Consider the following 13468-nt stretch of genomic DNA (forward strand, 5'->3'; position numbering starts at 1 on the left):
ACTGTTGAATTAATTTATCAAAACTTGGAAAGCTGGCAGTATTATAAATGATTTGTACTTAGACAATTAATATACGTTCTTTTGTAGCTGGACAAAGTTGTGGAAAAACATAAAGAATCTCACAGACGAATCCTGGGACAGCTTTTAATGGTGGAAAAATCTCACAGGCAAACCATATTAGAGTTGGAGGAAGAAAAGAGAAAACATAAAGAATACATGGAGAAGAATGATGAATTCATAAGCTTGCTAGAACAGGAATGTGTAAGGTAAGGCTACTTTGGGCAAGACAATGACCCATTCTGCAAACTCTTACTAACCTCTCACTATGGGCTGGGCATTTTACCAAGGGATACACGGATACAAGATGATTATGACATAGACTCTGGTTTCAGAAATCTCACAGTTCAGAGTAAGGAAAAAGATATGTTTAAAAACAACATCAATACAATGCAAAAATAACTGGGTGTGACAGGACTGTGGAAACATAAATGCTGGGCACCTAATTCTGCAAGGGAGTGTCCTGTGAAAGCTGCAGAGAGGAGGTAACAGGGATCCAGTCTCTATACAAATAAGAAGGGAAACCATATACAAGGCAGTGGCAGAAATAAGAGGAAAGCACAAAGGCATAGAGTGTGGATGCTGAGGGAACTCAAGCTTTTCATATGGCTACCGCACAGGGTATAAATGAAGGATAAGAAAAGAAAAGGCTAGCCACGAGCGGCTGGATTTTATACTATTGGCAATAAGGAGCAAATGAAAAATTATGAGAAGAATGAGTTGATCAAGTATATACCTTCTTAAAGAAGAGAGGAGGAGCTTTAAACTGGGGGCAGGTATGTGTTTTAATGGCTATGGGGTTAGGGAGGATGGGGTGTAAACAAGAAATATTTACGATATGTAGTCAATATGAATTAGTGACTAAAGAGACTAGAGAGCAGAGCAAGGAAAACAGGAAGTTATACTTCTGGTTATTCACCAAGGTATGGAAAAGTAGGAATGGAGCACAGCTTTTTGTTGTTGCAAGATTTCAAGGTGCTGGTGGGGGGTTTCTTGTTTTAGATATGTTGACTGTGAGGTAACTAGTATATTCCAATATCCAGTGGAGAGAATGAGATATCTAAATAGACAACCTATGGCTGGAAATACAGTAACCATTTTATAAGCATATAGAAAGCTGATTATTTTGCTCAACTTCTGACTCTCTGTTCCTAATTATGTTAGAAAGTATGAACATCCATATTAAACTGAAAGGACAATGATTCCTTGCTATTGACACCGCAAAGAGAAAATAACCAATCTTAGCTATATCAAATTTTTACTGAATCTTCTTTTCACTTGTGTTATTCCATGTATGCTTCTGAGTTACAGAGCTAATGGTGCTGGAATCTAAAAATCACAGAAAATACAGAAAAAAAATAATTACTTGTGAGCTCCTTTTTCTAAAATACTAGTAATCTCAACTATTTTATTTGACTACTTACAATTCTTTTTTTTTTTTTTTTTTTTTTTTTTAAGCTGTCCCGCACCATATGGAGCTCCCAGGCCAGGGATCAGATCCAAGCCTCAGCCGCAAACTAAGCTGCAGCAACTCCAACTCCACTGCGCCAGGCCGAGGATCCAACCAAGCCACTGCCGATCCCGTTGCACCATTGCGGGAGCTCCTACAGTTCATATTTTAGCTAGGTAACCGAAGTTACATAATAGCTAGCCTAAATGAAACTTTCATACTTTCATTTCTTTCCAGTGGACTTTATGGTGGACACCAAGCAGAGTGCCAGGGAATCAATGGCCCTCATATCCAGTTTATTTTCCCACATTCATCAGGAGTTTGTTTTCTACTCACTATATAAAGAGGGGGTCTTGTTACCTTCCCCCCATGAATTTGAAATATCTGCAGGGGCAGATTAAAGCAGCAAAAGACATCTGGCACCAAGGAAAGATTTGACTCAGACATTACAGTATAAGATTTGTTACTCAATGAGACAATGTCATATTAAATATTATTTCAGATCCCTGTGGTCTGGCACCCATGGCCTCATTTGGCCTCCATACTCATTTGGCACTAACTTATTAAACACAGACACTTCCTTTCATGTTTCATTATTATGAACATCTATTGACCATGGTCAGTGTGCTGCCTGCCATAGAAGAAAGCGTGCTGTCCCTGCCCTGGGGCGGGGGGGAAAGAGGGCACATTAATCACATTAACAGAGAAAGCAAGACTCTGTTACAACAGATTATAAATAAGTTAGGGTAAGAATGTGGAAGGCTGCTGGTGGTGGTAGAATTCTAATGTTTACAATTATATCTCTACTATCTTCTGAAGGAAGGCTGAGGAGGGCTATCCAGAAGTAACACTGTAAAGCTGGAGGCAAGTGAAGATTATTTAAATCAAGAGAGACCAAAGAGGAACAACACAGAAATGGGAACAACAGAGTAGTGGGAATAAAGACCACAGGCTAGAAAATCAGTGAGATGAATGTAAATTGTACATCATGGAATCAATATATCAAGAATAGTATTTTTCTATGTATCAAGGATTTAAGAGGGAGATTTTAAAAGATTATATTTGTTAGCCATACGGGACACAATTTTTTTTTTTTTGTCTTAAAGAATAATTAAAGTAAGCCATTATCAAAAAATAGAAAAAAAAATGACTGGAGGAATTCTGTTTCACCTGTACATCACAATTCCCATTTCCTGGCACTGCTGACGCACTGGTGCCTTCTGCCTCCTGCCCACCCCCAGACTGTGGCATGGAGGCAGTGGGCCTCATGAGGCATAACTGACTTCCACTTGCTTTAAGGCCATGTGCATAAAAGAACTAAATGAAGACCACCTAAAAATGCAGGAAGTAGCGGAAACTCTAATTTCAGGTAAATACATACAGACAAGGTGCTTACACAAGAGAGTAAAGTGTCATTCACGTGTCTCATTCTCTGATGACAAATGACAGAACACATACCATTACAGAGTCCTAATGTTAGTGAGAGTACTTCCTCTCAAACATGTAGCCACTCCTCACAAAAGCAAGAACTAATCTCTTCTAAAGAGTCAAAGAATAATGTTTGCTTCCTTCCTCAAAGTGATGTAAGCCACTCCCAAATCAGTGACCCTCAGTACAGAGAAACAAAGAAAGATATCATAACCCTCATTAAAATGGTCTGAGTAAAATAGTTATAAAGGACTATCTGATTGAAACTGAAAAAATATTGTTAAAATTTTACTGCTTGTATTTTAAATGTTAGATAATACCTACTTGGAAATAAAATAAAAATTAAGAAATACATGATTGAGATAGTTAATGAAACCTTAGAGGTGTAATAATGGATTTCAAATTAAGGTTTAATTTCTATGTTTTCTTTGGAGAATTCATTTTACATGGAAAACCCTACAGGAGACTGATGTCATTGAGTTTAGGCCAAAATGTTTGCCAAGTGATGTCGTTGTTGTAATCAGTAAACAATTGGCTTTCCTACTGAGGGAGGGTGGGGGCAGGAAAAAGTTCAGGAAACCCAGTTCCCAAGCATGCTAATGCAAAGTTTCCTTCTCTGTAAGTCTGTCCATAAAATAATATTATATCCGCATTTCATGACAACCTTCTGTTCACTAACTAGCTCTAATGTGTGGATATGTGTGTCACTGATGACCTGAATTATGTACTTGGCTGAATTAAAAGTGGAGTCTATGTGAAAGGTTTTATACAAAAGCAATGCCAATAATTTTTGGCCTTTCTGGATGGCTTCACAGGAAAGCCAAAACAAAAATCACTTTTAGTCAGTACAATTTTGCAAAATTTTCCCATAAATGAAATGCCAATTTTGTCTGTACTTTCAAAAAAGCTTGCATATTTTTTTTTGCTTTTTCAGTTTCAATGGGGGAAAAGGCTGTTTCCTTTTTTTGAAACCATGCATTCTTTTTTAGAACACTAAAACAAACCATGTATACTAACCATATATATTACTACATATCTGGCCTTGAAACAACCACTAAAGTGGGAAACAAATATTATCATGGCAACTCTGTATAAAAATGTGGCTTCAACCATGGATTTTTTTAAAGCTTTCAATTACTTTTTCATAATATCATGACCAAATAGGCTAGCACTGATATTCTGATTTTATAAAGCAGGAGTTAAATGGTAGCTTCCAAAAGCCACATAGTGAGGAAGGAATCACAGGTAGAATTAATTTCTTGTTCCCGTCTGCCCAGGTGTGACTAAATAGAACAGTGGTTTATGGGGCAGAGGATCTTGCAGGAAAGTCAGCAGGGACCCAGTTTCAAGAGTTGTTGCCTTGACCACACCTTGAGCTAAGTCCTTGGTAAAGAACAAAGTCTTTCCTCCACCCTTCCCTTCGGCTGAAGCAATTTTATAAAGAAAGATTAACATCATTAACCCTTTTCTACTATAATAAGACTATTTTCTAAATTGGCATCAGGAAAGGTAGTGAATAAACATCAAATCTTCTTTCAAGAGGCTTTGGGTACTCCCTTGAAATATGCATAAATGAAGGAATGTATTAATTTATCTAATTGTTTAATTAGTTTCACTAATTTGTTAGCTCTTTAAGTGCTGCTTGCCATTCATATATTCACTAAAACAAACAAAAAACCCAATTAATGATTGCCTGCTACATGCCATGTCCTGTGCTAGATACCAGGTGAAGGAGTTAGATGTGTTTTTCACCTACATAAAATGCTAACTCATTTGTACATGTGTAAAACGGAGACACTACTGCAGACTCTAAGACCTGATACAGATGCTTCTAGGGCACTGTGAGATGATGATGGGAGGAAAAATAGACACTAGTATGGTACAAAAAAACATAAATTAAATACTCATGAAAATAAAACATTCAGAAGAAATCAATGAACACACTAAATTGGAGTACTTTACTGGAGAATTCAATATCTTGCAACTGATATTGTCATTAGGATTTTCAGTTTCTTTGGCCTTTAATCTCAGCTTTTAAGAATATCCCATGAAGCATAACACAGTAGACAGAATGTCTGAAAAAATAAACCAAGTCCACTTTTTAAAAATCATATTTGGAAAGCTAGCAGTTTCAAATTTCATGCACACTAAACAATTGTTTTAGATACACTGTACTCAAATGCAATCATTTCCTTTCAGTTTTCTGGCAAAGGAGTGATATGTATTACATATTCTCAAGAATATGTCCTGCAAGTAGTGAAATGGATGCCAGATCTCCATTTGACCTTTGTCATAGGAATCCAATACTTTGTCAAAATAAAATGGAGACCCACCACAAACACATATTTAGATTATTACAGTTGTATAGAGAATCACAATGTGATCAGCCCAGTGTTCATACACCTTGGACCTAATATAGGATCTGGGTAAGGATGCAGGGAAATTACTTACCTCATAAGGATACTGAAAACACATTTAGGACTGTACATTGTGACTTAACTTTTAACAGACGTCACAAAACCATAACCTTGTAATTGCACGATTCAGTGGTTTCCATAAAATACCATTTAATTATAGAGGTCAAAATTTGGATACAGTATGCTATTTAACTGCTTTTCCTTCACAGAAAGCTGAGCTAAATTTTACAAATAATTTTGGGTTTGTATTTGAATGTATAATGATTAGCAAATTTACTGCTCACAAAAGAATATTACAAATATTAAAAAGCAGTCTAACAGAAAACATAACAAGCACAATGATGGATGAACAAGGAACTTTGAGATAGGGGACCACTGGTCTGCAGAGTGCATCTGCAACTGTTGTGTAAATCTAGGCAAATTCCATTTCCCCAAACTTATGTATAAACAAATACGACAGGCTGTATCATTTGCATGTTTCTTGCAGATTTAAAAATCTGTAATTATGTGATTGTTATAAATAAGTAACTTTTACTTCAAGGCCATGATTCTAATCTTCATTATCAAAAGAGGTCAATAAGGATGACATCACCTCAACCACCAACTTCATATCCAAGTCTGTATTTCCATTCTTAAAGGATATCGAGATGAAGGTATATCCTATTGCTTCTTGAATGTCGCATATTAAAAACTAAACTTAATCTCATCTTTGCCAATATGGGTCAATTTATAACCTTTCTATTTCTGTTTATGCCACAATGAATAAATCTATCAGATAACTATAAAAATATTTATAGAGATATCTGAATTCCAAATTTAAATTTAAAAAGACCTAGCAATCTAGACTAACCTTCTAATTTTTGAATTGTGAAAAGTGAGGCCAGTCAAGTCTCAGTTAAGAAACCCCCAAACCTTGCTGCTTAATAGCAGTAAAGTCAGACCAGAAGTTGGCTCTCCTGATTACATATTTCACATTGTTCTCCCTAGAATCATTACTAGGTGCTCAAGCCTTGTGCTTGGTAATGTGGGAGGTCCAAAGAAATTTAGGACATAATTACAATACATTGAAAAAATAAGACCCTTGACTGTTTCCTTCTGGCAGGAAGCCTCTAGATTAGCCTTGAGCACCAAGAGACAAACACCAGAAAAACAAAAAAAAAACAAACAAAACAAAACTACAATGCTGCAGCCTGTGGAACTGAGTCCACAAACACACGTCAGAACCTAAACTGGATCCAGCTGATCTCTGGACCCTGACTGATGAGATGTAGTATACTAATGGGACACAAACGACATCCCCTACAGAGGGCCACCTCTCAAAGGTTGAGAAACATAACTAGCCTACCATATATATAGCATTGAGAACTATGTCTAGATACTCATGTTGCAACAGAAGAAAGGGTGGGGGAAAAACTGTAATTGCAATGTATACATGTAAGGATAACCTAACCCCCTTGCTGTACAGTGGGAAAATAAATAAAAAAAAAATACAAATAGAAATATAAACAAAATAAGATGGCAAAGGAGTATGCTCCAGAAAAAAGAAAAGATAAAATCCCAGAAGAATAACTAAGTGAAGTGGAGATAGGCAATCTACCCAAGAAAGAGTTCAGAGTAATGGTCATAAAGATGATGTATGAATGCGGGAAAAGAATGGATGCACTGAGTGAAGATATAAGAAGTTTTTAACAGATAGTTAGAAAATATAAAGAACAACCAGAGTTGAAGAATATAATAACTGAAATGAAAATACACTAAAAGGAATCAAGAGTGGAATAAATGATGATGAAGAATGGATCAATGAGCTGAAAGACAGAGTGGTGGAATTCACTATTGTAGAAGAGAATAAAAAATAAAGCAAAGAAATGAGGACAGTTTAAGAGACCTCTGGGACAATGTCAAAAATACCAACATTCCCAATATAGGGGAAACAGAAAATATTTGAAGAGATAATAGCTCAAAACTTCTCTAACATGTTAAGGAAATACTCATCCAAATCCAGGAAGTGCAGTTCATACAGGATAAATGCCAGGAGGAACACACTGAGACACACATTAATTAAATTGACAAAAATTACAGACAAAAAGAAGATATTAAAACCAACAAGGTAGAATTCACTTGTGAAGACATCTGGTCCTAGAATTTTGTTTGTTGAGTGTTTTTAATCACAGAAGCAATTCCAGTAATTGTATTTGGATCTGTTCATATATTCTATTTCTTCCTGCTTCAAGTTTAGGAGATTTTACCTTCTAAGAATTTGTCCATTTCTTCTAGGTAGTCCATTTTATTGGCATTTAGTTGCTTTAGTAGTCTCTTATGTTCCTTGGTAATTCTGTGGTGTTGGTTGTAATTTCTCCTTTTTCATTTCGAATTTAATTGGTTTGATCACTCGCCCTTTATTTCTTAATCCGCCTGGCTAAAGGTTTATCAATTTTGTTGATTTTTTCAAAAACTAGCTTTTACTTTCATTCATTTTTTCTATTGTTTTCTTCTCTATTCCATTCATTTCTGCTCTGATCCTTATGATTTTTTTCCTTGTAACACTGGGGGGCAGGGTTGGTACTTATTTCTCTAGTAACTTTAGGTGTAAAGTTAGTTCATAATAAAAAAACGTGCAGAAGACCAAAAAAGACATTTTTCCAAAGACATACAAGTTGCCGACAGGCACATGAAAATATGCTCAACATCACTGATCATTAGAGAATGTAAATCAAAACTATCTCATGCTGGTCAGAACAGCCATCATTAAAAAGTCTACAACAATAAATACTGGAGAGGGTGTGGAGAAAAAGGAACACTCCTTCGCTGTTAATGGGAATGCAAATTGGTATAGCCACTATGGAAACCATATGGACATTCTTAAAAACAAACAAACAAACCTAGAATTACCATATGATGTTGCAATTGCACTCATGGGCTTATGTACAGAGAAAACTGTAATTTGAAAAGATACACATACCCCAACGTTCACTGCAGCACTATTTACAATAGCTGAGACACAGAAGCAACCTAAATGTCCACCAACAGATGAACAGATAAAAAAGATGTGGCATACACACACACACACACATATTTACAATGGAATATTACTCAGCCGTAAAAAGGAATGAATTAATTCCATCTGTGGCAACATGGATGGACATACAGATTTTCATACAAAGTAAACCAGATAGAGAAAGACAAATATCATAACATCATTTATATGTGGAATCTAAAAAAATGATACAAAGGAGCTTATTTACAAAACAGAAACAGACTCATAGACATAGAAAACAAAACTTACAATTACCAAAGGGGAAAGGGTGAGGGGATAAATTAGGAGGTTGAGATTAACATATACACACTATTATATATAAAACAGATAACCAACAAGGTTATACTGCATAGCACAGAAGACTATACTCAATATTTTGTAATAATCTATAAGGGCAAAGAATCTGAAAAAGGATATATATATATACATCTCCTGTATATGTGTATATATGACTGAACCACTATGTTGTACATCTGAAACTAATATAACATTATAATTCAACTATACTTCAACATAAATAAATAACGACAACAAAAAAGTAAAGAAAGGATTAAAAAAAAGACAAGACCCTCATAAAATAATCTACTGATGATTCAGAGGATTCAGGTGTTCATTCTGCGGTATTGACACCACTGTTTCAACATTATGCAAGGTCAGGCGAAAAGGATATTAAGGACTGTAATTATCCAAAACAGCCAGCATAGCCCTAGGAGAATGCACGACATACAGTAAGCACTGGATAAATATATCTAACTGGCTCACAGATACTAGCCTAACAGCCAAAGACTGAATGTGGAAGGCACTCTCAAGCTTCTGTTCCATCTGACTACAAAATATATAAGGTCATTCAGCCATATCAAAATGGAAAATTGTGCCTCATAAATGGAAATCAAGGTAGAACATTAGAATTAAGCCATATCCTGAATTTGCTACTTGCAGGTAAAGTTTCTGGGGAAATATATTGTTACTTCATGAGAAGATGAAGCCAAACAGCTTTGCCAGGCATGAGAATGGAAGATGCCTGGCACAAATGACTAAATATCACTTCACAGAAAGGCTTCCTCTTAGAAGTGTGAAGGGTATTGTGTTTAAAAGCACAGACTCTGGAGTTAGAACCAACAAGAGTTTGAACCATGGTTCCACCATTTCATCTGGTCCTAATATCTCTTTGACCTTGAACAAATCTTTTTTTTTTTTTTTTTCTTTTTTCTTTTTTTTTTAAGGCCACACTCCTGGCATGCGGAGGTTCCCAGGCTAGGAGTCTACTCAGAGCTGTTGCTGCCAGCCTGCGCGAGAGCCACAGCAATGCCAGATCTGAGCTGCGTCTGCAACCTACACCACAGCTCAAGGCAATGCTGGATCCTTAACTCACTGAGTGAGGCCAGGGATCAAACCCACAACCTCATGGTTCCTAATCAGATTCATCTCCACTGCACCATGACAGGAACTCCTGAACAAATCTTAATCCCTGTAAATCTCAGTTTCACTAGAAGTTAAAAAATGATATGGACCTCATAGGTTCCTGCAATTACTAAATTACATAATTATAGAAAGTGCTAAATGTGGTGTCTGACACTCAGTAAGCATTAGCGTCTTTCCTCAAAGTAGTTCATTTGCATACCTGGTACCACACCACTGGGCAGTTCATGGATTGCAAAGAAGGCACCTAAATGAACCCTATGCCAAGTGCTAAGGATATGAGGATGAATAAAAGCTTTCAAGGGCATATCTTCAATATGGAAAGAAGACACAAAAACAAGCACAATGTTGTCTTACAGATGCAATAACAATGGAGGACACAGAAGAGGCACAAATGAGGACTCATTCTCTAAGCCTGGTTGTATCTTATTTCCTTCAGAGTAGGAGTATTTCCAAATGTCTTAATGATCTAACACTATAGCATTGAGTACTCAATAACTATTTTTTCCTCCCTAAACCATGAAGACCTATTTCCCCTTTTGGAAATCATTCTACTTAGATGAACATAAATATTAATGCAGTGATATTATGAGGAGTACATACTATCACATACTCAGAATTAAGATTCACCGAAAATGATGGTTTTTGCCAGCAAAAGAATCCACTGCTCCTTGGGTCTGCCACTATCACATGATCTACACATTAATCACATTTTCTTGCCTAATGTGACTGTAAAATATCAAATATTCCCATAATAAGGTAAGAGGGCTTATTTTTTATTTGTTTTGTTCATAATCCCTTCTGTAGGGCCAAGGATAGGGAGAAGTAGGATAAATATTTGTTGAATAAGTGACTGAAATGTAGAAAAAGTTGTTACATTTTAATTATTTTCCATTAATATCTTCTCATAAGTTAGCTTTTTGGTTAATTCTCTTCACTTAGCCCAGCATTTAAGGATAGTATATAGAACAAGTCAATTTTGACAGGCAAAGCAAGTAAGCATAAGAACTTTGGGATTGTCTTAAACAGAGTGGGTATAAAAGAGGATGAGTCCTTTATTATGGCAATGAGGAGAGAATGATCTAGAAATGGAATTTTAAAGTTAAAAAAAACAACACCATTTTAATGATGTGTTTGAGCCTATACGGCTATCAAGCAAAAGCAAGGAGATATAGGAAGGGCTTAACATGCTTAAAAAACAGGGCAACCACAAAGCAAAACTGAACATTACATTCACAAAAACTGAAAAGAAGAGTACTCAAGCATAAAATAAATGGAAACCAACCAACCCAAAAAAGAAATGAAGAGAAACATAGGATCAACTGGAAAACAAGGTTTAAAATGGCAATAAACACCTATCTATCAATAATCACCTTATATGTCATTAGACTAAAGGCTCCAATCAAAAGACACAGAGTGGCAGATTGCATAAAAAAACAAAAACCTTCAATCTGCTGCCCACAAGAAACTTACCTTAGAGCAAAGGACACATACAGATTGAAAGTGAGGGGATGGGAAAAGATATTTCATCCCAATGGACAAGACAGGAAAGCAAGAGTGCAATACTCATATTAGACAAAATAGACTTTAAAACAAAGGCCATTAAGAAAGACAAAGAAGGACACGATTTAATGGTTAAAGGATCCATTCAAGAAGAGGATATTACAATTGTCAATATATATGCCCCTAATATAGGAGCACCCAGATACCTCCAACAAATACTAACAGACATAAAAGGAGAAATTGATGGGAATACAATCACAGTAGGAGATTTTAACACCTCACTCACATCAATGGACAGATCCTCTAGACAGAAAATCAATATGGCAACAGAGATCCTAAAGGACACAATAGAAAAGTTGGACTTAATCGATATTTTTCAGGACATTACAGCCAAAAAAATAAAAATAAACATTCTTCTCAAGTGCACATGAACATTCTCAAGAATTGATTACATACTGGGGCACAAAGCTAACCTCAACAAATTTAAGAATATAGAAATTAGATTAAGTATCTTCTCTGAACACAATGGTATGACACTAGAGATCAACCATGGGAAAAGAAATGAGAAAAAACTTACTAAATGGAGACTAAACAACATGCTACTAAAAGCCCAATGGGTCAATGAGGGAATCAGGAAGGAAATTAAAAAATACCTTGAGACAAATGATAATGAAGACACAACCACTCAAAATCAATGGGATGCTACAAAAGCAATGCTCAGAAGGAAATTCATAGCAATACAGGCCTTCCTCAAAAAAGAAGAAAATCTCAAATCGACAACTAAACCCAACATCTAAATGAATTAGAAAAAGAACAACAAACAAAACCTAAAGTCATCAAGATGAAGGAAATCATAAACATCAAAGATGAAATCAATCAAAATAGAGATTAAAAAAATAGAAGAAATCAATAAAACCAAGAGCCGGTTCTTTGAAAAGTAAATAAAATTGACAAACCTCTGGCTAGACTCACCAAGAAGAGGAGAGAAAGAACCCAAATAAACAAAATAAGAAATGAAAAAGGAGAACTGAAATTAAAAAAACTATGAGAGAATACTATGAACAATTGTATGCCAACAAATTTGACAACCTAGAAGAAACGGACAACTTTCTAGAGACCAACAGCCTGCCAAAACTGAATCAAGAAGAAATAGATCAACTGAATAGACTGATCACTGGAAATGAAATTGAATATGTCAAAAAAACACTCTCTACAAATAAAAGTCCAGGACAAGACGGCTTCCACAGGTGAATTCTACTAAACATTCAAAGAGGAACTTATACCCATCCTCCTTAAACTTTTCCAAAAGTTGAAGAAGAAGGAACACTCCCAAAGACATTCTATGACACTACCATCACCCTAATACCAAAACCAGAAAAAGACACCACCAAAAAGAAAACTATAGGCCAATATCTTTGATGAATATGGACATAAAAATTCTCAGCAAAATTTTAGCCATCCAAATCCAACAACCAATCAAAAAGATCATACAACATGATCAGGTGGGATTCATTCCAGGTGCACAAGGATGGTTCAACATATGCAAATCAATGTCATACACCACATTAACAAAAGAAAAGTCAAACACCACATGATCATCTCAATAGATGCAGAAAAAGCATTTGACAAAGTCCAACATCCATTCATGACAAAAACTCTCACCAAAGTGGGTATAGAGGGAACATACCTTAACATGATCAAAGCCATTTATGACAAACCCACAGCAAATATAATACTCAGTGGAGAAAAGCTGAAAGCCTTCCCACTAAAATCTGGAACAAGACAGGGATGCCCACTCTCATCACTGTTATTCAACATAGTACTGGAAGTCCTTGCCACATCAATCAGACAAACAAAAGGAGTAAAAAGGTATCCAAATAGGAAGAGAAGACGTAAAACTGTCACTGTATGCAGACGACATGATACGATACATAGAAAACCCTAAGGACTCAACCCAAAAACTACTTGATCAACAAATTCAGCAAAGCAGCAGGATATAAGATTAACATTCAGAAATCAGTGGCATTTCTGTAGACTAACAATGAAGTATTAGAAAAGGAATGCAAAAATACAATACCTATTAAAAGGGCACCCCCAAAAATCAAATACCCGGGAATACACCTGACCAAGGAGGTACAGGACCTATATGCCGACAACTAT

The 13468-nt window shown here is 35.9% G+C and overlaps 2 protein-coding genes across 10 annotated transcripts in view; one reads left to right on the forward strand and one right to left on the reverse strand.

The window, feature by feature from the left end:
• Window positions 1-13468, reverse strand: part of CMSS1 (cms1 ribosomal small subunit homolog (yeast)) — a 393374-nt gene that overhangs the window by 279207 nt on the left and 100699 nt on the right. The gene's annotated exons all lie outside the window — the stretch shown is intronic.
• The window catches only part of FILIP1L (filamin A interacting protein 1 like), a 298130-nt gene that overhangs the window by 188625 nt on the left and 96037 nt on the right, over window positions 1-13468 (forward strand). For all 4 annotated transcript variants that reach the window (XM_021071310.1, XM_021071312.1, XM_003132710.6 and 1 more), the window contains one exon: window positions 88-266. In XM_021071310.1, the coding sequence (XP_020926969.1) occupies window positions 88-266 (179 nt within the window). The remainder of the gene's footprint in view (window positions 1-87; window positions 267-13468) is intronic.

This window comes from Sus scrofa, chromosome 13 (genome assembly GCF_000003025.6).
Source record: "Sus scrofa isolate TJ Tabasco breed Duroc chromosome 13, Sscrofa11.1, whole genome shotgun sequence".
NCBI classification, from domain to species: Eukaryota; Metazoa; Chordata; class Mammalia; order Artiodactyla; family Suidae; genus Sus; species Sus scrofa.